At 44.2% G+C, this 23,508-nt stretch overlaps 1 protein-coding gene across 2 annotated transcripts in view; it reads left to right on the plus strand.

The window, feature by feature from the left end:
- Nucleotides 1-23,508, plus strand: part of TENM1 (teneurin transmembrane protein 1) — a 795,886-nt gene that overhangs the window by 739,473 nt on the left and 32,905 nt on the right. For both annotated transcript variants that reach the window (XM_081563742.1, XM_081563743.1), the window contains 2 exons: nt 12,869-13,235; nt 14,767-15,277. In XM_081563742.1, coding sequence (XP_081419868.1) covers nt 12,869-13,235; nt 14,767-15,277 — 878 coding nt within the window. The remainder of the gene's footprint in view (nt 1-12,868; nt 13,236-14,766; nt 15,278-23,508) is intronic.

The following is a 23,508-nucleotide window of genomic DNA, read 5'->3' on the forward strand; positions in this document are numbered from 1 at the left end:
AGACAGCACATTAGTCATTTTAACAGAAAGAAATTGAATAGAGGGAATGGGCTGCACAGGCATTAGGGGGTTGCAAAACAAGAGAGAGAATACCTGCAGGAAGCAGCCACCACCTCTAGGGCTGGGGAAACAGAGGAAGGAGTTGAAATTGTCAGAACCAAGAGTGCTACTTGTGTGCGTGCTAAGTCGTTTCAGTCATGTCTGACTCTTTGCGACCCCACGGATTGTGGCCCACCAGGATCCTCTCTCCATGGGATTCTCCAGGCAAGAATACTGAGAGAGGGGGAGGATTTGATCCATTGAAGTGGTACCTACTCCTCTGAGAAGAGGATGCCACTGCTTCGGATCCCTCTGAGGGAGTGTGACGAGGCTGATGTGAGTATGGAGAGGAGCTGGAAAGTGCAGCCAGTTACTGCCACTCAGGAGGAAGGGCTACAGCTACAGCAACACTGACAGGAACAGAAAACAAGCAGGAAGGAAGGAGTCCCTTCTCCCTCCTCTAGCCTCCCAGAATCCCTTTAGCTCCCACATTGGCAGGATCTATCAAAAAGCCAGCTGGGGAAAAAAAAAAAAGAAATGTAGGTTGCAGAGTCCCAACCCCAGTATCACAGAGCAGTGCCTTTAAAGGGGTGAGTCTGGAGCTGCAAGCTGATAGCTCACTAACTAGCACACTGTGCAATGAGGTGTTAGATTTCCATGTCGTTGTTCCTGCCGTAGTCACTCAGATGTGCTTACGGTTTGGAGGAAACATTAATTAGAGTGGACTGTTTGCCACAGAGGATTTCATCATTGCTGTGAATCCATAAGAAGCCGTTATGGGGAGACCTCAATCAGAGCTGCTGAATGTGTTTGCGAGAGTGACTGACTCCCCTCTTGTTGAAGCTCGGGTCATCACTATTTTTTGCTTTTGTTCAAGCTCAAGTCTGTAGCCTGTCTGCTTCCTTAAATGATTCTGTACACATGGTAAGCGGTCAGGTGGCCAGTCTCCAGAGTTCTGGAAGCATGAGCCTGAGCTGGGCCATCTGTTGAGGACGTGCTGTTTTGTATTACACACAGGGAAGTGGTGGGCAAAACCCGGAAGTGCACTAGAGGCCTAATGAAAATGAGACCAGTTAAATCTTCCCTCTAAATGTTCATTAGGCCATCTGTTCTTATTAGTGTCCTTATCATTTGGAAACATTACCGAGTTAAGATGAGACACAATCTGTGGAATTCTAGTCTAACTTGAAATGAACTTTTGAGTAGAGCAATCATGACTTGTGATATTTCTCTTCCCCTTTAGAACCCTGCCCACTTCTAAACATCACCATGGTGAAAGTTTTTAATAGTTCCTTCCTGAAATATTATACCAGAAAGCAGGGTTAGCAGTAGCTACAGAAATGAAAACATAATCTCCGAGTGGCTGATCAATGAAATCAGGCCATTTCATAAAAGCCATGCAGTCATACTTCTGGCCTGTAAATTGCTTTAGGTGCCAAAGGGAATTGGAAGCTTGGTCTATCCTGTCGAGCCAATACTATAATATTAACAACCTGCAACAGACACGTTTCTGCAAGTGCTCAACAGGAAGAAATGCTACAGAATGATTCCAGGGGCTTCTTCAAAGTCCCTGGCTCCTGCAGGCAGGCAAAGCCTTGGCTCTCAGGAGGATGCAAGCCCTACCGCCACTGTATGAAGACCCACAGTGGTCTTCTCCTTACTCTAAATTCTCTCAGAATGCATGGTCTCATCACCTGGTCTCACTGGGGATTTCATGTTACCTTGGACTGTTCTCTGGTTGTCTCCCCTTCAATATGTGTGTCTCCCACAGTGCTGAATATATAGTGGGAATTTAAGATGAAAAAGTGAAAGCATTAGTCGCTCAGTCATGTCCAACTCTTTGTAACCCCATGGACTGTAGCCCGCCAGGCTCCTCTATCCATGGGATTTCCCAGGCAAGAATACTGGAGTGGATAGCCATTCCCTTCTCCAGGGAATCTTCCCAACCCAGAGATTGAACCCAGGTCTCCTGCACTGCAGGCAGATTCTTTACCATCTGAGCCACCAGGGAATTTAAGATACATGTAGGGAATTCCCTGACAATCCAGTGGTTAAGACTTTGCCTTCCAATGTGAACTGACTTCCAGTGTCAGTTCGATCCCTGGTGGAGGAGCTAAGATCCCACATGCCTCACAATCAAAAAACCAAAGCATAAAACAGAAGCCATATTGTGATAGATTCAATAAAGCCTTTAAAAGTAGTCCGTATCCCAAAAAGTTATTTTTGATAACAACAACAACAAAAGAAATACACATAAAATTGAATTGAAATAGAAACTCACACACAAAAAACAGTAAAGCTTTCAAGTTCCTCTCCCCACTCACAGAAGTGCCAAACGGGTTAAGTTCTTTGACTCTAATGATAAAACCCAAGAAACAGAGAGATACAAATAGTAAATTGGCAAGTAGCATCATGCACAATATGTTCTTGTTACAATAACAATCAAATTTACAAACAAATTAGCTGTGGAGTCTGAAGGACATTCTGTAGTTTTCACACTGGGCCTTCATCTCCTGCTGATAGATGACTTTGACTGTAAATTGAAAACTGGAAGTGGTTAAACATTTTGTGTATTCACAAGTGCCATTTCTAAAATTGAGGCTTCAGAGAGAAGATGCAAGAAAGGGTGACGGGAACTCAGAGCAATTATGCCTGTTATTAAGATGAGGTAGTGGCAATTACACAGCAGACTCATACAGAGTGTGTACGTGCTGATTGCTCTGAGGGAGCCTCTAAGAACAAACTTTTATAGCACCCATCAGGCCTTGGGTCTCTAGAGGAAGGACAGATTTTTCAGCCACTCTGTCAGTGTGCTTTTGGACTGAGCTCATGGCCACAGGAACCATCTTGGAAGGGATATGTACTTTTTTCTTAATAAGTGTGAATGAAACTCTTATATAACAAAGTGGTTTCATTCACTGTTTCCTATTCTCAAGCTCTTTGGTGTCAGGACCCCTTGACCCTTCTAAAAATTGTTGAAGACTTCAAGGAGATTTTCTCTGTGTGGGTTTTATCTATTAATATTTACCTTATTAGAAATTAAAAGTGTGAATTTTTTAAACATAAAGCTATAGTAGCCTCAGGCATCTTCCAGAAAACTCCACTGTATATTCATAAGAAAGTACAAAAGGCAAATAGTATTAAGAATAGTTTTGACCTCACAGACCTCCTTGGAAGACTCTCAGGGATCCTCAAAGTCTGTGGACTAAAATAGAAATACTGTATTTCCTCAATTCTAAGACACCATGTATTCTAAGACATGGCATCAATTTGATAACTTTAGGTAGTGAGGAGAGATACTCCATTAAATGTATGTGTTAATTTTTGTTTTGTTTTGTTTTTTTTAATTAGTTTATTTATCTATTTTTTAACTTTACAATATTGTATTTGTTTTGCCATACATTGACATGTTTCCACCATGGGTGTACATGATTTCCCCTTCCAGAACCACCCTCCCACCTCCCTCCCCATCCCACCCCTCTGGGTCATCCCGGTGCACCAGCCCCGAGCACCCTGTATCATGCATCGAACCTGGACTGGTGATTCGTTTCACATATGATAATTTACATGCTTGTTAGTGCATGTTAATTATAAGACACAACCTCATTTCAGAAAACTTAAAATTTAAGATTGAGGGAATACTGCCATTCCCATTAACCTCAGTGGGTCTCTGGAAACCCAGATTCACTGACTCAAACATGTTGATGAAAATTGGTTTTTCTTGAGCTTATTTGTGTTTTACAATTTCTAAAATGCTTTCATGGACTGAAAATGTTACAGTCAATGAGGCACTAATGTTTTCCTTCAATAAGCATTTGCCAACTGAAATACCAGATACTGGAAATGCAAATATAAATGAGCCCTCATTCCTGCACTTGACGACTCACAGCCTTAATAGAAGACAAAGGAAGGCAAACAAGTATTTATGGTATAATGGAGAAGCATTGGATCTGAATGAGTCACAAAACTGGAGGAACAGCTTGAAGTACCCAAAGATGGAGCTCTAGGTACTCAGGAAGGCTTGAGGTTAATCACTAAGTTCGTCACCCTCATAACAAAGGTCTGCGCTAGTGGACTTTGGCACCGGTGTCAGCCACTTTCGGGCATTAATTTATGTCAATTTAATTTAATTTTGCAAACACTGGTGATCTATCACAGAGATGTAAACCTAGAAATTTGCTAGACCGGTTTGACCATATTGGTATAGTCAGTAGCGCCAGTCACAAACAAAGCCTAACAGAACATTTTCTTGGTTGTGATTGGATTCAGCTGAGAAGAACAGAATATTGCACCACCCCGCCTCGCCACACACACACACACACAACAGTGACATAAGCAATATAGCAGCCAGACTTGATGTACAGTCCAGGACTGAGTGGTAGTTCCATGAGGTCATCTGGGACCCAGGCTCCTATAATTCTGCCCTGCCATCCTGGTGCATGCCTTTCATTTTCATGGCCACCTCATGGTCTAAGACATCTGCTAAAATTACCACCACTTATATCCATATTGCATGCTGGAAGAAAAGGCAAAAGGGGCTCATTTGGGTTGGGTCAGCTCTCTTTAAGCAGCATCAACTTAAAAGTGTGGCTACTTTCACACCTTGTCTTACATTTTATTGCCTTGAACTTAATCACATGGCTACAGGTAATTGCAAATAAGGCTAGGATGTCTTCTATTCTAGACAGCAGTGTGCCCAAATTTTAAGATTAGAGATATACTACTAAGGAGGAAGGGCTTCCTGGTGGCTCAGCAGTAAAGAATCCACCATCAATGCAGGAGCCGCAGGAGACTCAGATTCGATCCCTGGGTGGGGAAGATCCCCTGGAGGAGGAGAATGGCAACCCACTCCAGTATTCTTGCCTGGAGAATCCCATGGACAGAGGAGCCTGGTGGGCTACAGTCCATAGGGTCGCAAAGAGTCGGACATGACTAAAGAGACTTAGCATGCACATGCGCACTAAGGAGGAAAGAGTGAAATAATGATAGGGTAGCCCTAGAACTGGTAGTCTCTGCCATAGCATCTTAGTAACCACAAATTCAACACTTTGTTTTGACCCTGATACTGTCTAAGCTTCTTCAAATTTATAAAAGCCATCTAGAGAAAGTTTGGTTTGGAGAGTTGGAAAGCACATGCTATGTTTCAGAATGATGGCTCCTGTTGATCTTCCTGTTAAAAAGTGGAAATTGGGACTTCCCTGGTGGTTCAGTGTTTAAGACACAGCTCTCCCAATGCAGGGGGTCCAGGTTCCATCCCTGATCAGGGAACTAGATCCCACATGCCACAACTAAGATCAAAGATCTCATGTGCTTCAGCTAAGACCTGGCACAGTCAAATAAGTAAATTTAAAAATAATTAATAAATAAAAAGTGGAAATCATTACAATATGAAATATACCAGGTCTGCTTTGGGATTTTTTTTGTTTGTTTTGCTTTGCTTTGTTTCCTCAACTTCCAAAATGTTCTTGAAACATTGGGGTAGATGTGATTTAATCTATAGGTTCTGCAGCAAAGTGATTCTAAAGATCAGTCCAGCTGTAACTCTTGATTAGATTAATCCTGGCTATGCACCTGCCATGAGTAACATGACTTAAGTGTCAGTTTTTCTGATTGGGCAGCCATGGACACAGACCATGCTGAGACATCTGACCAAAGGTTGAGTGGTTCCTCAAACTCTCCAGCCGTTATTCAGAGAAACACAAGAATGTGAATCTGAGATAATGGAAAATAATTTGCCAGTTGACAGGTCCATGTAGACTTGGTGTATTTCATCTTCTAATAATTTCCACTTTTTAAAAGCAAGATCAATAAGGGCCATCACTCTCAAAGGTGTCATCGTGCCTTCTAATTGCAGAAAGCCAAACTTTCTCCAGACAGTTTTTTCCCTCTTTTATAAATTTGAAGAAGCTCAGACAGTATCAGTGTCAAGAAATGAGAAGGCCACTTGAAAACTGACAAAAAGTGATGCTAACAATCTGGAGTTGTCAGCTTTTAGAAGCATGGGGAAATCTAACATGGAGCTGGCAACACACCCGGCAGAGAGCATCACGTCCCATCACTGCATCTTCTCCAGGCGTACTACAGAAACGATAATCATACACTTCCTGGAAATTCCTGCTGAAGAGGCCTCAGAGATCAGAAGCAAACAGTCATTTTTTAAATGAGCCGTAAGGCTGGAAATGTACGAAAGGAGGGAGATGAGAAGTGTTCTGTTTAGGATAGCGGGACAGGGCCATTTGGGAAACAGCTGGTTTCTTCAGCACAGTTGAACTTGGGGAAAAGAAGTTATTAGCACTCGGTAGCAATGGCAAAATATAATAACAGTCATGATATGTTTCTTAGGCTCTTCCATGAAAGTTAATTTCATAAAATAATGGAATGGAACAGAAGTAGTCTACTGCTCTATGTCACTAACATCCTATACCTATTGGAGAATGAAGGAAATGAAGTCAGCCAAAGATTGTCAACTTCATGACGGCAGGGCCTAGTCTGTTTTGGTTAGAACTGGCTCCCTAGTGCCTAGCTGGTGCTGCTGCTGCTGCTAAGTCACTTCAGTCGTGTCCGACTCTGTGCGACCCCATAGATGGCAGCCCACCAGACTCCCCTGTTCCTGGTATTCTCCAGGCAAGAACACTGGAGTGGGTTGCCGTTTCCTTCTCCAATGCATGAAAGGGAAAAGTGAAAGTGAAGTCGCTCAGTTGTCTCCGACTGTGTGTGACCCCATGGACTGCAGCCTACCAGGCTCCTCCATCCATGGGATTTTCCAGGCAAGAGTACTGGAGTGGGGTGCCATCACCTTCTCCATAGTGCCTAGCATAATGCCTAAAATGGGATAGAGAGCTATTTGGGGCAAAAGAAAGGAAAATATATAAGTAGCATGTTCTACACTTGGAACTGTGCCAAGAGTACTGTTACAAATAACAGTGGGGATTCAAGTAATAAGCTAAAATATTAGCCATGAAACTGGCTGACAAATATATGTGAAATAATATATCCCAATATAAGCCAAATGTTTCTTGGAGGATGCAGGGCTTAAAAGGATTCCCAAGCAATGGAATAAATGAACAAGGAGGAAATGGCTGGTGACAGAAAAGCAAGGGAAACCTTGAAAGAGCATGACGAAGTGACTGCACCTAAGAGTTTATGAGAGAGACTTCCCTGACCGTCCAGTAGTTAAAACTCCATGCTTTCAGTGCAGGGGGTGCAGATTTGATCCCTGGTCAGGGAACTAAGATATCCCACATGCCCCATGGTGAAGCCAAAAAAAAGACAAAGAGAGAAACTTCATGAGATAGCCAAGGAAGACAACATTGTGATAGTCTTAACAGGAATGTGAAGAAATACAGGCATGTTCCATAATAAAAAGTAGCCTTTACAGAGCTCTTTCTGTGTATCAGGCAGTGTGCTTAGTGCTTTATGTAGATTTTTTGGTATAATTTCTATAATAAGTTTTTGAGAAGCTATTACTATCCCCAATTTCTAGATGACAAAACTGAGGCTCAGACAGGTTACCTGATTTGTTCCAGAGTCACAGAGGTAGCAAATAACAGAGAGAATTTTGAACCCAAGAAATCTTAACTCCAAAACCTGAGCTCCTAACCGCTTCCTTCTACCACGTCTGAGCCTTTTTCTAGGGAGAGAGTATATAGCTTCAATTAGATTCTCAAAAGGCTTTGTAAATCCAAAAAAATATGAGATACAGTAAAGCCAACTCTAAGCACCATGAGGACACGGACTGTGCCTGAACCAGCACTCAGATATTTGTGAGGGGGTTAGGTAGATGGATGACTACGTTAACGTGTGAGTGTACTGATGACAATCTGGCCTCCAAATTGGTTCTCGTTCATCAGTCTGGTCTCCCTCCAGCCTGCCCCCTGAACTGCAGCCTAAGTGATCTCTCTAAAGCCCTAGTCTGACCATGTGAACCCTCGATTTAAAAGACAGTCACTGATACCTCAACACCTACAGTTCAAGTCTAAAGTCCTTAGCATACACAGTCCTTCATGCTTACTGCAGTGGTTCTCAACAAGGTACAGTTTTCCCCTCGGGGGACATTGGTTAATATCTGGAGACATTTTGGTTATCACAAGTCAGGGGAAGGTGCTAGTTGCATTTAGTGAATAAAGACCAGAGACGCTGCTAAATGTCTTATACAGTACAGGGCAGCCCCCACAACAAAGAATTATCTGGCCACAAAAGACAATAGTGCCCGAGTGGAAAGACTTAAAATTAGTCCTTGGAAACATGTGAACTTCATTTGCCACCACTACATACCCTATTTTATGTTCCAGCAATCCCAGGCTGTGGCGAACACCCCACTCCCATATGGTTTCATGCTTTTTCTCAGTACCTTTGCTTCCTTCAAGATGTTTATAAAATGTTTATTTGGCTGAACCAGATCTTAGTTGTGGCACACGGGATCTTCAATCTTTATTGCAGCATGTGGTATCTTTAGCACGAGGGATCTAGTTCCCTAACCAGGGATCAAACCCAGGCCCCCTGCCTTGGGAGCTCAGAGTCTTAGCCACTGGACCATCAGGGAGGTCCCATCCTTTAAGACTAAGTTTACATTCTCTTCTATTAATAGCAGTATTGCCCCAAACTTCCTCCTATGTGTTCGCATGTCACCCTAGGCATGTGTTTTTGTGGCAGTTAACCACGTTATATTGGCATGACCTGTTTCTGTATCTACCTTCCGTCACCTGACCTGTGAACTAATCAAGGGCAGGGACCTTTTTTATTTACCTTTATAATAGTGCTTGACACAGAGCAGGCACCCACAAAGCCTTGAACTGAAAGAAAGCAAATGAGAAAGAAGACAAATCACTCAATTGCTAGTGAGCCTTGACCTTCTCAGCAAAAAAAAAAAAAGGTTGAAATCAACCTTTAGAGTAAAGGGAAGGCCAGACTTGGTGAGAAGAACATGAAGAAGCATGTCCACTCTTCTAGGTGAGAAATCAGACAGCAGAAAGGCTAAGAGCCGACATCTGAAAATGGGGATATTGATAGTTTCTTTCTCAAGTGATTACTCTAAGCATATAAAGTAATAATCCATGTAAAGAGCCTGACACGTAGGAAGCACTCAATAAACAGTAGTTACTTTTATTAAAGGCTCAGATGAGTGGGCCTGTAATTTTATAGATGTTATTGATTAGGACCAATTCAAAGGAAGGGACAGCACCTATTTATATTTAAAAAGTAGGTCAATTTAAAGAAAAATATTAAGTCAATAGTAGTGCAAGTAGTGGACGGCTAAGGCAGAATTCATGAAGTTGTGATGTGCACAAGTGAAGTCTGGGAAGCAGAGCTGAAAGGGAACTATATTGTATGGTAACTGGACTAGATCCCTAAAGGTTTGTGACTTTGAAACCACTTTTCATGTTAACACCATTTCCTATCCCTTACTTTGTCCAGACCCTGGGCTGAGTACCTTACATCCCCATCTCAATCAATCCACACAATGTCTCTAAAAGGAAGGTAGACTATCATTAGCTTCTTTTCCTTGTGGCAGATGAAGAAACCAGAGACTCATAGGAGATACCTCATTTGCCCAGTATTACACACTAATATGCTTCAGCGTATTACCACAGTGGCTCAGCAGTAAAGAATCTGCCTGCAGTGCAGGAGAAGTGGGTTTGATTCCTGGGTCGGGAAGACCTCCTAGAGGAGGGCATGACAACCCACTCCAGTATTCTTGCCTGGGAAATCCCATGGATAGAGGAGCCTGGTGGGCTACAGACCATAGGGTCACAAAAAGTCAGACACGACTGAGCAACTGAGCACACACACTAATATGGGAAAGAACCGGCCTTGAAACTGTTAAGGAGAGCCCCAGTTAACTAATTATGGTCTGTGTCTACAGTGTGGGATGAAGTTCATAACTGAGGAATTTTCTAGTTTGGTCTAATCGCAGGCTCATATTCAGATATTGCTGTTACACATGGATTTTCTCCTATAAGAGCCTGCTGCTTTATAAACTACCACTTGGGTCAAACTTAGCTTGCTTTTTAAGCCAACCATGGGACTGACTGACCTGAGAGCCAAGTGCCTTCAAGGCAAATTTTCAGTTAGCAGAGGAAGACATGGTGCTGTCAAGGCTTGACATCCAGACCAAGGGCTCCTTTCTGCTCAGGGTTATTTCTCAGGGAAGGTTGTTGGGAGATGGGCATATTCCACCAGCTGGCGGCTACACCAGTGACCTTTACTGCTAGTTTAGCTTAAATACATTTTGACATTTCAAACAAATTAATGTATTTTTACAAGGTGAGGCAATGACCACAAATTAGGCCAAATGGTTTGCCTGCAGGCCGGGTCACAATGCAAAGATCCCAGAACCTCACAACTGTCCTTTCAGCTCTTTCTGCTGCTAACACCCCCAAAGAAATGTTTCTTTCTGTCCACTTGGACAAATGCCAACAGCCCTCAGGGGTGAACCTTAGCCCCACCTCAGTAGTGTGTAATTCTGGGGTCTCTCTGCAACTAACAGATGCTAATTCTGACTGCTGGAGTCAGTGCAAAGACTCCATCCTCTACGTTAGGTTGTATGTTGTGGAAATGCCTTGGTACAAACCACCAGTTGCTTGAAAAATTGCCTGGAAATGGGAGTATTTAACATGAGAAAGATATAAAAGGGACTAACAACCTAAGAGAGGTGAAAAGTTTCAGTTTCTGAAAACACAGGCCCCAGACTACTAAATAGCCACACATCTTTCATCTGAGGAGATTTCAGAGATGAGCTGCCCAGCCAAATCAAATAGGAATTAAAGGGATTCTGTGTAGCTGGTACAGAAAGTGTCTCAGAAGCACAAACGCCACTTTAGTCACAGGAAACTGCCAGAGGGAGACTTATTTGACGGAACAGAAAACAAACAGACAGAGTAGCTGGTGTATTTTTGAGGCAATATTAAACCTAATAAACATGACACCAATAGTGTTGACTTAAATCAGATGGGGCGAGTTGGAGAATTTAACAGCTCATCTTCCAACTACAAGCCTTTATCTCAGAGGCGGCCTTGACAGCAGAGAACAGAGCCCAAAACGTGTCCTTCTCTGACTCCTGCCAGGTGTGTGCTGTCCCCGGCCTCTGCCCTGGCCTCAGCTCTCAGAGTGGGGATAATTAGAACGTCATTTCTGCCAGCTTTGTTTTTTCTGGGTCATTGACTTCAGACTTGATCCAAATAGGAGTGTTGGACTGAAATAAATTCATTTCCTCTTCCTCAGCCAGCCCCAGCTTATTTCCTGGGGGACTGTGCTCCATAGGCCCAGCGCACACAAACAGCTTCTGTACCAGCCGAATGGTGTATATGAAGGTCCAGAGTGGGGGCCTGTGGCGGAAATGCACCATCTTCCTGTTCTCCCCCTTAGTTGACAGGACATTGACATGCAAGGGCCTCAGACGGACGTGCAGAGGAACACATCACAGCAAACTGCTCTGGGAGCTGTTAAGGCTGGTGTTTAATGTTTATCCAATGGCCTCAGTCTGAAAGGCTCTGTAGAACATGCATAGCACAAGCTCAGCTTTATACTCCATTAGCATTCAAATTCCTAGCTGCCCAGAGGCATATGGCACTGACCAGAGAAGGCCAGCCCATGTCGAGACTGAGGGCACATAGAGACAGGAGGACAGGTTGAGGCTTCTGGGTGTCTAGGGGAGACACTCAGACACAGGGGGCAGAGAGCCCCAGGTGGTGCAAGAGGGGAGGTTGTCTTCTTTACAATGTCACCAGTTGCCCTCCATTAAGAGACAGAATTAGAGGGAGATTTATCTCAGACTGGCCTTTGTCCACTTCATTACTGAGTGGAAGGCCTCTTCCAACTGGGAAACAGTGGGCCTCAGAATGCGATGGCAGCCCGTATCTTGTTTTCAGATTTTCAGATTCAATGAGAAAAACAAAGCTTTCCTTGGGCTTTCACTCAAGGCAGAAAGAAGAGCAGCTACATCACTGTTACTATCTTGGCCAGGAATGGGGCCCACTCTTCTGCCTTGGTCTAGCCATAAGACAAGAGAAATAAAGTACGGAATAAGTGAGTGGTGGAGTTGAGAGTGCACATAACATGACGCCGTTCTCTGAGAAGTGCCCAGTGGTGAACAACAGCTGGTGGGGAAATGTCAGGGTAGGCACTGGGCTGCCTCCTGTGTCGAAAAAGGAACTAGGGTAGATCTGTGTTTGCTTGCCTGTGTGTCCCCAGTGCCCAGCACACCAGACCCCCACACACACACACACTCACACACACACACTCACACACACACACTCACACACACACTCACACACACACACACTCACACACACACACACACACTCACACACACACTCACACACACACACACACACTCACACCAGTCCTTTTGCTTCTAACTCCAGTGCCCAGCACACCAGACCACCCCACACACTCATACACACACACACACACACACACACACACACACACACACACACCCCAGTCCTTTTGCTTCTAACTCCTTGATGTGTCTCAGGCTCCTGCAGTGGCCCAGGTGAGGGATGACAGTGGCCTGAATTAGCTTGGCAACAGTGGGGATGGGGAGAAGTAGATGAATTTGAGATGTAGTAAGGAGACTATGCTCTGAAAAGGGTCTTTCTGGAATTATAGGGGCAAAATAATTCACAGTATGTTGGAAATCCATAAATGGCAAATGTGTTTACCAGAACATTTAATCAACTGTCCTTCCCAACTTTGCCAGATAACACCAACATTGCTGGAATTCGAGAGATGGTGCTGTTGCGGGGGGTGGGAGACTAATAAGCTAATTTTTCTTTCAAGATAAAACTGTCCCAGAAAGATAATGGTGTGTGTTCTGTTCTTTTTGCAGGTGCGATTAGAGTGGCCAACAGACCTTGCAGTCAATCCTATGGACAATTCATTGTATGTCTTGGATAACAACATTGTGCTGCAAATTTCTGAGAACCGGCGAGTGCGGATCATTGCAGGGCGTCCCATTCACTGCCAGGTGCCAGGCATCGATCATTTCTTGGTCAGCAAGGTAGCAATTCACTCCACTCTAGAGTCGGCAAGGGCCATCAGCGTCTCCCACAGCGGGCTGCTCTTCATAGCTGAAACAGATGAGAGGAAAGTAAACCGCATTCAGCAAGTTACCACCAATGGGGAGATCTCCATCATAGCTGGGGCCCCCACTGACTGTGACTGCAAAATTGATCCCAACTGTGACTGTTTTTCAGGTATGACCTTTTTAGCAATTCACCAGCTCCCCTTGTCTGTTTTCAAAAGAAAAACGGGCATCAGAAAAGTCAGAAAAAGAACAAAAGTGGTCCTTGTAAACATTGGTATGAGGCAGTGGAGAAAGCAATGGATTAGTGGTCAGACAGCTTAGTATCTGGTCCTGGCTCTGCAATTGAGTCACTGAGTGACCCTAGGAAAGCCATAAAACCTCGTCATGACTCATTCCACCTGCTAAGTAGAGTGACCGCATGTCTCAGTGATCGCGTGTCTCACTCTTTTGAAGATAAACTAGTATAATAAAAGTTTTGGTGCTCAGGAAGTTAGGACCACTATCCAAATGTGAGATCTCCATATTTTTTGTACTTTAGAGAAAGGATAGCTAGGTAAAACCTATACTTACTGATTTGGGTAAGGAAAAATTACTTCTACTAAGTGACTGGTTTCCATTTTAATAATGTGAGCTACTTGAAACCCAAAGGGACTATGAGCAGACTGCTTTGAGTGTCCATGGACAAAATTAAATCTCACAATGGAGGGTTCTCAAGACATCAGTCTTCTACTTACATTGTTTTTTTTTTTAATCCAAAATTTTTTCATAACCAATAGTGCCTTTTACTTCCAATTGATAAGGAGGTGAGGAGCAGAAAGAGCCTTTGCACCAAAACACAGAGTGGATATTTCAGATAGTAAACAGTCCTGTAAATGTCGATAGATGCATTTATTGCTGGAATGTGAAAATCCCTCCGTGCTACATGCAGCCCTATTAAACCGGTCATCCAGGCCCAAATGGTTCTTTTAACCTTTATCTTTCCTTGGGACAGAGGAACCAGGAGTGAGCAACTTGGTCGATAGGACTTTTAATCGATATTTCCAGTGTTTTCCTGGACAATTAGTTTTATAGTTATCTTGCTAATTGGTATCTTTCTTTCAAGGCAAAACTGGAATATTTATTCTGGTTATCAAATTTGATGTTCTGAGTCATTGTTGCACTTACAGACTTAGTGTACTTTGACAACGTGACAATGAGAATTAACAGAAGATAGGTTCTCTGGGCAGAGAAGAAATGGAAAGCCCTGACATAGATCCTGCAAACATGGACAGGCATAAGTCTCATGGATTTCTAGTCAGATTTGGGGTGGCTGTTATTATTTGCTGTTTTTGTATCCAACAATACAATAGATACGGAACAGCAGGATTGAAGATTTCACAAAATTGGTGTTCACTGAGATCATTGCATCTTCTGTTCATCTTCAGTGGTGCTGACTCAAAAATTGTGAATAATGGACTTCAAATATCCAATTGGGGTACATGGAGAATGTTGGTTCACTGATTGTTCCCTTTAAAATGATTCTTGGGTGGGGGGGTAGATTCTCTTTTTTTTTCTTTTTTTAAGTTTAATTTTTAATTGGAGGAAAATTGCTTTACAATGTTGTATAAAATGATTCTTGATATATAGCCATTTTTTTGTATTTGGTATGTTGCTAAAATGCTGTGACAACAGCTATTAAAATCAGGGTCTTTCTTCCACAGGCGATGGTGGCTATGCCAAAGATGCCAAGATGAAAGCCCCTTCCTCCTTAGCAGTGGCACCTGATGGTACTCTCTACGTGGCAGACCTTGGGAATGTTCGAATTCGTACCATTAGCAGGAACCAAGCCCACTTAAATGACATGAGTCTGTATGAGATTGCCTCACCTGCTGATCAGGAACTCTATCAGTTCACCGTCAACGGAACCCACCTGCACACCTTGAACTTGATAACGAGAGACTATGTGTATAATTTCACCTACAACGCTGAAGGCGACTTGGGTGCGATTACCAGCAGCAATGGCAACTCCGTGCATATTCGCCGAGACGCAAGCGGAATGCCCCTTTGGCTTGTGGTGCCCGGTGGGCAGGTGTACTGGCTGACCATAAGCAGCAACGGAGTCCTGAAAAGAGTGTCAGCTCAAGGCTACAATCTGGCCTTGATGACCTATCCAGGGAACACAGGGCTCCTGGCTACCAAAAGTAACGAAAATGGATGGACAACCGTTTATGAGTAAGTTTCTAATTCTCAACGTGGGCTCTTTTAAGTTTGTATTTGAAATTGTATTACAGTGGGAAAATGACTTAGTAATTGCTGAGTGTTGCATGCTATTTTCTCCTAACAACCACAATAAAGAAAAAAAATAAAAAGTCAAGGAGAAAATTTTAACCCAACTCCTAGGGTTCAAACCCATTTCTCCAGAGCACTTTTGCAGAGCATAATAATAAAAACATAGGCTGAATGAAGAATCAAGTGTGGCACTGCAGGAGACAGGAATGAGGTGGAAGTCCATGTACTCAGAAAAATTTACAGCATTGCTAGGAAAACAAGAGAAATTTTCATTTAAATAACAAAACTAGAAAGTAGTTCTAAAGTAGCAAAGAAACAGTGTGGTTTAACTGGTATTTATTGATCCCTGTGGGGTTTAATGAATGAATGAATGAATGAATGCGTGCCCAGCCCAGTCCAGCCCAACTCAGTGTAAAATTGCTGTGGGAGCTAGGAACAGTGGGCCATGAAAGCTTGTATGAAGTGATGTGGGACAAATGCTCAAACTGGAGAGACTGCTTCTGGGAAAAGTGGAGTCAAAACTCCAGTACAGACTTGCACTCCCCCAGTTTCCCCACATAAGGCAGACTCCAGCACATTTGGGTATTCATGGACCAGGTCTGTGATAACTTTGTTTAATGGGGAATTTACACAAGGTGTGTCTGAGGGCAGGCTACTAAGAGGTGTCCTGAGGGAAATAGAGACCATTGTCCTTGACTGTTAAGGCGGGGCAACCTTGTTTGCATGTCAACCTGTTTAGAAAGCTAGTTTGTGAACAGTCAGCAAGCGTCGTCCCCACGAAGGGAATTGCTGAAGTTTTAACCAATTTACCGAGTGAAAAGAATCAGTAGAGCTGAACCCAGAGCCTGAAATGGCATTCAAGTTGAGGAATGTGAGAAGCGAAGATATTCAGTATGAGGAATTCATGTGTACTCTTCCATGAGGACATGTGTGTGTGCATGCTAAGTGGCTCCTCTGTCCATGGGGATTCTCCAAGCAAGAATACTGGAGTGGGTTGCCACGCCCTCCTCCAGGGGATCTTCCCAACCCAGGGATTGAACCTGGGTCTCTTATGTCTCCTGCATTGGCAGGTGGGTTCTTCACCACTAGCGCCACCTGGGAAGGATATAGAAATGTGGAAAGAATTGGTCCAGTCCCATGAAAGCCTCCAGAGGAAAGGGACAAAACAATTGGTCTTCAAATTTTGGATCATATCCCAAAGAAATGCCACTTGTACAAAAGAGCTGGACAGCTATTTTAGTTTCATTTAGAAAAATATATTCACTTGTTTCTGTTGCAGGTGTTCCTCTATTTCTTGAAAAATTTCTCTTACATCTTAATAAGAGTAATTAAAGCTACTGTTCACTGAGGCATTACTATGTGCCAGCTCCTAAGCTAGGTGATTACATAAAGTATTTTCTTTGATCCCCATAATAACAATGTGGGATCCATGCTCCTGTGATGCCTATTTTATGGATGAATAAACTGAGACCCAGAATGGTGAACTTGTTCTTATTCACACAGATGTTCAGGATTCAAACTCCAGCTGTCTAACTCAAGAGGCCACATTCTAAAATATACTACCCTTAAGAAAGGTAAAAGTTCTAATGAGGAATCTTTTTTAAAAAGTCACACAAGATCACATTGCAGCTGAAATTAAACAAACAAGTATCTTGAAAGCTACTGGTTAAATTCAGTTAAGCAACCAGAAATGGCAGAATTATTAACTAGTTTTCAAAATAACCAGTTCAACCCTTCACTTATTTATCAAATCATCACTTTGTATGTTTGAACTGTATGCGGTTTTATTTGTCAATTATACCTCAGTAAAACTAGAAAAAAAAACACAAAGTAATCAGTTTAACTGTTCACTTCTTCATGCAACAAATATTTGCTGAGCACCTGGTATATACCTGGTGCTGGGGATAGAGCCATGAGCAAGACAGATACCAATCCCTACCGTCATAGTGCTTACATTATACAGAACTTCAGATGATGGTAAGTTCTGTGAAGGAAATAAAGCAGGGTAAGGGGGAATCAAGATGTGGGGGCAGAAGGGGGTTTTATTTTGGGTTGGGTGGTCAGAAAAAGTGAAACTGTTAGTAGTTCAGTCGTGTCTGATTCTTTGCGATCCCATGGACAGAGGAGCCTGGTGGGCTACAGTCAGATGTTCTTAATACAAAACAGTAAAATATTTTACATATCAACTTTTAACTATTTATAGCTGCTGCTGCTGCTGCTACTGCTAAGTCACTTTAGTCATGTCCGACTCTTCAGGACCCCATGAACTGCAGCCTACCATGCTCCTCTGTCCATGAGATTTTCCAGGCAAGAGTACTGGAGTGGGTTGCCATTGCCTTCTCCGAACTATTTATAGCACCAGATGTTTAAAAGTGGAGGAAAAAGTGAAAGTGTTAGTCACTCAGTCGTGTCCGACTCTTTGTAATCCTATGGACTGTAGCCAGCCAGGCTCCTCTGTCCATGGAATTCTCCAGGCAAGAATACTGGAGTGGGTTGCCACGCCCTCCTCCAGGGGATCTTCCTGATCCAGGGACCAAACCTGGGTCTCCTGCGTTGCATGCAGGTTCTTTACCTTCTGAGCTACCAGGGAAGCTCCTGGGTGATCAGGGAAGGACTCATTAAGAAGGTGACATCTGAGTAAATGCCTGTAGGAGGTGAATGGGTGAGTATATGGGTGTATGGGTGGAAGAAGGGGGAAAACCTTCCCAGCAGGGTGAACAGCATGGGCAAATACCCTGCAGCAGGAGCAAACCCGACGTGTTCAAGTAAGGCAGCCACTGTGAGTGGAGTGAGCAAGCATAGTTGGGAGAGGAGATCAACAAAGTGGTCGGGGCCACTTTGCATAGGGCTTTGAAGGCCTTTGTAAAGACTTTGAGTAAAAAGTGGAACCATTGGAGAGCTTCGAGGAAATGAGTGACATAATCAGCCTTACATGTTTAAAGAGTTGCTCTGCACAGAAAACAGACGGTGTGGTGGAAGCAAAGGAATGTAGTGGAGGGAGGATGATACTTCGATAATCCAGGCAATATGGTGACTTAGACCAGGGAGTAAGGGCAGTAAGTGGTAATAATTGAAATATATTTTGACAGTAGAGCTATCAAGATAGACAGATGACATGTGGGGTGTGGGAGAAAAAAAGGATCAGAAATAACTCCAAAGTGTTTGGCCACAGAAAATGGGTGTTGAACTTTCCATTTACCAGGATGGGGAAGACCAGGAAAGGAGTACATGATAGTGGGTGGGAGTTCAGGGTCGGCTACAATCAGTTTAGTCATCCAAGGGAATATAGCAAGTTGGCAAGTGGATATACGAGTCTGAAATGGAGGAGAGAGGCTGGAGATTTGAAATTTGGAGATCCAAATTTGGTATCCACTGGTGTTTAGATTGTATTTAGAGCCACGACATCTTCATGGCAAAGTGAGTGTAGTCAAGGAAGGAAAGAGATCTGATAATGGAACCTGGAGCCCGCCAACATTTAGAGTTGAGTATATGAAGAGGAACCAGCAAAAAAAGAGACTGAGAAAGTCTAGTGAAGTAGGAAGAAGACCAGGAGAGTGGGATGTCCTGGAAAGGACAAACAAGTGACTCAAGGAAGAAGTGATCAGCTGTGTCAAATACTCCTGATAAGTCAAGTAAGATAAGTGCTAAGAGTTGACCACTCCACCCAGCACCGTGAAGATCATTGTTTACCTTGACAAGAGCAGGTGCTATGGGCAGTGGGGGACGAAAGGTTTAGCAGAGCAGGTTTAAGAGGAAATGGACACACATGTCTTCATAGCAGTGTTATTCAGAATAGTCAAGAAGTGTAAAGTACCATGTCCATCAAGTCACGAATAGCCAAACAAAATGTGGTACATCCATACCATGGGGTTTTATTCATCCATGAAAAGGAATGAAGTTTTGGTACATGCTACAATGTGGATGAACCTCAAAGACATTATGCTAACTGAAAGAAGCCAGACACAAAAGGACAAATATTATATAATTCTGTTTATATGAGATGTCCACAAAAGGCAAAGTCATACAAAGTAGGTGAGCAGTTGCCAAGAACTAGGGAGAGGAGTGAATGGGGAGTGACTGCTTTTGAGTACCGGGTTTATTTTGAGGGTGATGAAAATGTTCTAGAAATGGTGAGGATGGTTACACACATTGTCAATGTGCTGAAAGCCACTGAATTGCATACTGTGTACTTTAAAAAGTATTCATTTCTTTTTGCCTGTGCCAGGTTTTCTTTGCTGTGTGTGGGCTTTTCTCTAGTTGCAATGAGTGGAGGCTACTTACTCTGCAGTTGTAGTGCACGGGCTTCTCCTTGTGGTGGCTTCTCTTGTTGCAGAGCATGGACTCTAGACTCTCAGGCTCAGGAGTTGCAGCTCCCAGGCTCTAGAGCACAGGCTCAATAGTTGTGGCACACTGTCCTAGTTGCTCTGTGGCATGTGGAATCTTTCCGGACCAGGGATTGCACCCGTGTCTCCTGCAGCGGCAGGCGGATTCTTGACCACTAAGCCACCAGGGAAGCCCTATTGCATACTTTTAAATGATGACTTTTATAATATGTTGATTATATTTCAATAATAATAGTAATGTGAGCAACTTGGAGGAGAAAGTTTGGAGACCATGAGTAAAGAACTCTTCTGAGGATATTGCTATAATGAGGAGCAGAGAAATTGGAGCAGAGGGGAATGGAGTAAAGAGAAGGAGAGAAATATCGGCTTATTTGTATGCTGATAAAAATGTTCCAGTGCAGAGGGGGAAATTGATGATGTGGGACAGAGAAGACAATTGTAGTCTGCTAGTATGTGGGTCCATGGTGGCATGGTGATGCAGGCAAGCAGGATGCTTAACAGTGAGTGGAGCTCAGGCCTATCACCAGGACTCGGCCGGCAGTGAGTAAAAAAGTAACATCTAATGTCACTGTTGTTGGGTAAGCTTGAGGCATTAAGAAATGAGAAACATGGGCATTCACATGGGGTTATCATGGGATTTTTATGGCCACAAAGAGACATTAGAGGTCATTTGACAAATAAAGAAATGGAAGCCCAGAGTAGAGGAATAACTTGGCCATTCCCTTTGCTAGTTGGCCAGGTCTAGAGTCAGTCTTTGAGCTTCTAGCCCAATGCTCTTTCCACTACCATGCCACTGCCTTCCAGAAAAACAAAGAGGACTTGGAATAACAAGAGTGACCATTGGAAGTCTGGGGAGCTAGAAGATTGTGCTGCAGGAGCAGGACAAGAGGAATAGGAGAGCTCCAGGAAAGAGAAAGGGAGGCTGAATATCCATTTCTTCCTTCTCCCACCTTCTAAATTCCAGCCAGCATTGTGCCGAAACCCTCTTGACCAGGTAGCATCTGTGGAAGGTTCCTCTTCATCCTGAATCAGTGTATTCTGTTCCCAATGGAACACTGCTCCCATCCCTTCTTGCCTGCATGTATCAGAATGAGCAATTTTCCAGCCTTCAAATGGAACTCATTCTTCTCACAGTCTACCCTGTACAAGCCCCGACTTCTTTCACTTTTTTCCTCCAGCACTTTAGCCAGTCCTGAGCACTGACTTGAGTTTTCCCTTGTTCTTCTGAAGCCGGGGGACACAGAATCGGACCACCTCCTCTGGTCAGGATTAGAGCCATCCTGGGGTTGGGAGAAGGTGGTCTGGGGGAACGATGCTCTGAGATGAAAGACAGGCTGCCTTCTGTGGCCGAAAGGGGACAAATCCTTTGCCAAGGTGAACAGCAAATTTCTTTTCTGAGATGACAAACAGAAAAAGAGAAACAGAAGCAAAAGTTGGCAGGATGAATGACTGCCACAGAGAAGCAGCGAAGCCAGCCAACCATTCAACTTTCGATGATCTGCAGTGACACTGAGGAAGAATGGCATGAGTGACCCTGAACAGCACGGACAGTCCAAATGGGATTTGAAAATGGATCTTGTGCCGTGGTAGTGGGTAGGCTTGTCCTGTGTAGTGTTATGTTGTTTAAATAGTTCATTGCTTTTCCTAATTCCATTTGACTTGGACCAGGATCAAAAATTGCACACCCCATGTATTAGTACTTGATGCTCCACCGCCCCTAAGGGTCCTGAGTGTCAGGGGAAAGCTGACCACAGAGAAATAGCTAGCAGGGAAGTGATTGTCAAGGCAGGAATAGAAACGAGGCAGGGCTTGTGGTCCCAGGGGCTCATGGACTCATGATTGCGATGACCCTGCCCCAGCGGAGGTCCGAGGGAGGGACCCAGCATCTCCACAGTAGGGCAGCCTCCTTGTTTCACAAGACTTTCCCTGGCAAAGGCTTCTACTACACTCATCTGCAGAGGTCCCAGACTGAGGCCAAAGTGTCAGTTTTGTCACTGCTGCCGGTGCAGACTGAGCTGACAGCTCCTCGGGCCCCTGACCTTTGTGGGAGCCCTCCGCTCCAAGGGGACTATGCATTTCCGTGATCTCTTGATCCCTGGTTTTCTGTATTCTCTCCATCTCAGGACTTGGTTCGCACATTCCCCACCCCCACCCACCAAACCCGCTATTTGCTGACAGCTTGGAAATGCCCTCATGATGGCTCTAGGTGCCTTCTAGGCTGTTTACAACTGCTCAGTCTTATGGAAGATGGCAAAGGGAAGGTTCTTCCTCCTACCTGATAAGATTCATGGAACGGGGGCAGGAGGAGGAAGGGAGCAAGGTAAACCCACCGCGTCTGTGGGTGAGATATTTGCCTAGGGAGAGGATGTGATTCCCATGGTTATGTAAGTGAACAGTCAGTCTGAGCACATCGAACTGTTTTCCAGAATCTCCGAGTAGGGAGAGAACAAAGGTGCCACGTGGCCCGGCCCCCTGCCTCTGGGCAGGTGGAGGGTTTCATTTTAAACAGAAAGAATGTAGCATTGCCAACAGTTCCTTCAGGATTCCACAGACAGACTGAACACTTTTGCTCATTCCCCTCCCCTTGGGCTTTATGCCCTTAAGAAGTCTTGGGAATGGGCAGTGAGAGCTGTGGAGGGTCATGCTGGGGAGAAAGAACTAGCAAAGGGACAGGGGCTGAAGCAAAGGAAGAGAGTTGCAGAACAAACTTTCCGAGCCTGGCTGGGAGGATGAGTTGCACCACACGGGATGTCTGTGTAAACTGAGCCTCCACATCCCCAGGGATGGCTGTCTGTCCTCTCACCACACTCACTCTCATCTCCACCCCGTTGTTCCCATCTGCACAGGCAGATCCTGCTTCCCACATTCAACAAATGTAAGCAGTGAGAGCCTGCTCTGGGCCACACACTGAAAATACAGAGGTGAATGAGGCCCTGTGCCCTCTCTCTAAAGAGGCGAGAGTTTACCACCTAGGAGGGCTATCACCATGCATTTCATAAAGGCAAGGGGCCACCATCTTCTCTTACACAAACTGGGGTGGTAAGCCTCCCAACAGGTTTCCCTGCTCCATAGCTCCCGTTCCAAGATTCACTGCCACCACAGCACGTAAGGAGTCATCCTGTTCTCCCCCTGAGAGCTTCCTATGCCTCTCCATTGCCCATCGACTGCATGCTTTCCTCCAGAGGCTGGCACCCCAGTTTCCCCAAGCTCTGCTTCCAGCAAGCCTCTCCAGCCTCATCTCCCATGCCCCTCCGAGAGGACCCTCGCGCTCCCGCATCCTGCTTCCCTCAGTGGTCTTCCCAACCACCAGAGTGCGTGCCTTCGCAATGCCTTCCTCCCCTCCTCTGTCTCTACCTATCAAGGGATTGATCTCCCGCTACCTTCCAGGATTCGAATACCACTTCCTTCTCCTCCTTTCCTTGTGCTCAGCCCGGAGGGAAATGACTCTGGCAGCTCCTTGTTTACAGAAGTATATGGCAGTATTCTGGCATCAGAGCAATTTGTGTGCCTATCTTATCTACTCTACTAGACTTCGAAGTTCATTCAGCACAGTATCCCCAGGACCCAGCCCAAGACTGATGATATTTATTGAATGAAGGACAAGTGAAGATAGAAGGGCATGATGGACCTGGGCTGAATCATAGGAAGCCAAATGAAGTTGTTGGCAAGGAAAGGGGAATCTAGTATTTCCTAAAGAATGCTTATCAGGTTGCTCAGGTTTCTGAGAGGGTAAAGAGGATCTATTTCCTTTTATAAAATGATTAATGAATTTTTCCTCTATAATATTCAGTGTTTTCTTAAAAGCAAAGATGGGGGAGCTTCTGGTTTTTA

This window comes from Giraffa tippelskirchi, chromosome X (genome assembly GCF_054371585.1).
Source record: "Giraffa tippelskirchi isolate mGirTip1 chromosome X, T2T-mGirTip1v1.2.pri, whole genome shotgun sequence".
Taxonomy (NCBI): Eukaryota; Metazoa; Chordata; class Mammalia; order Artiodactyla; family Giraffidae; genus Giraffa; species Giraffa tippelskirchi.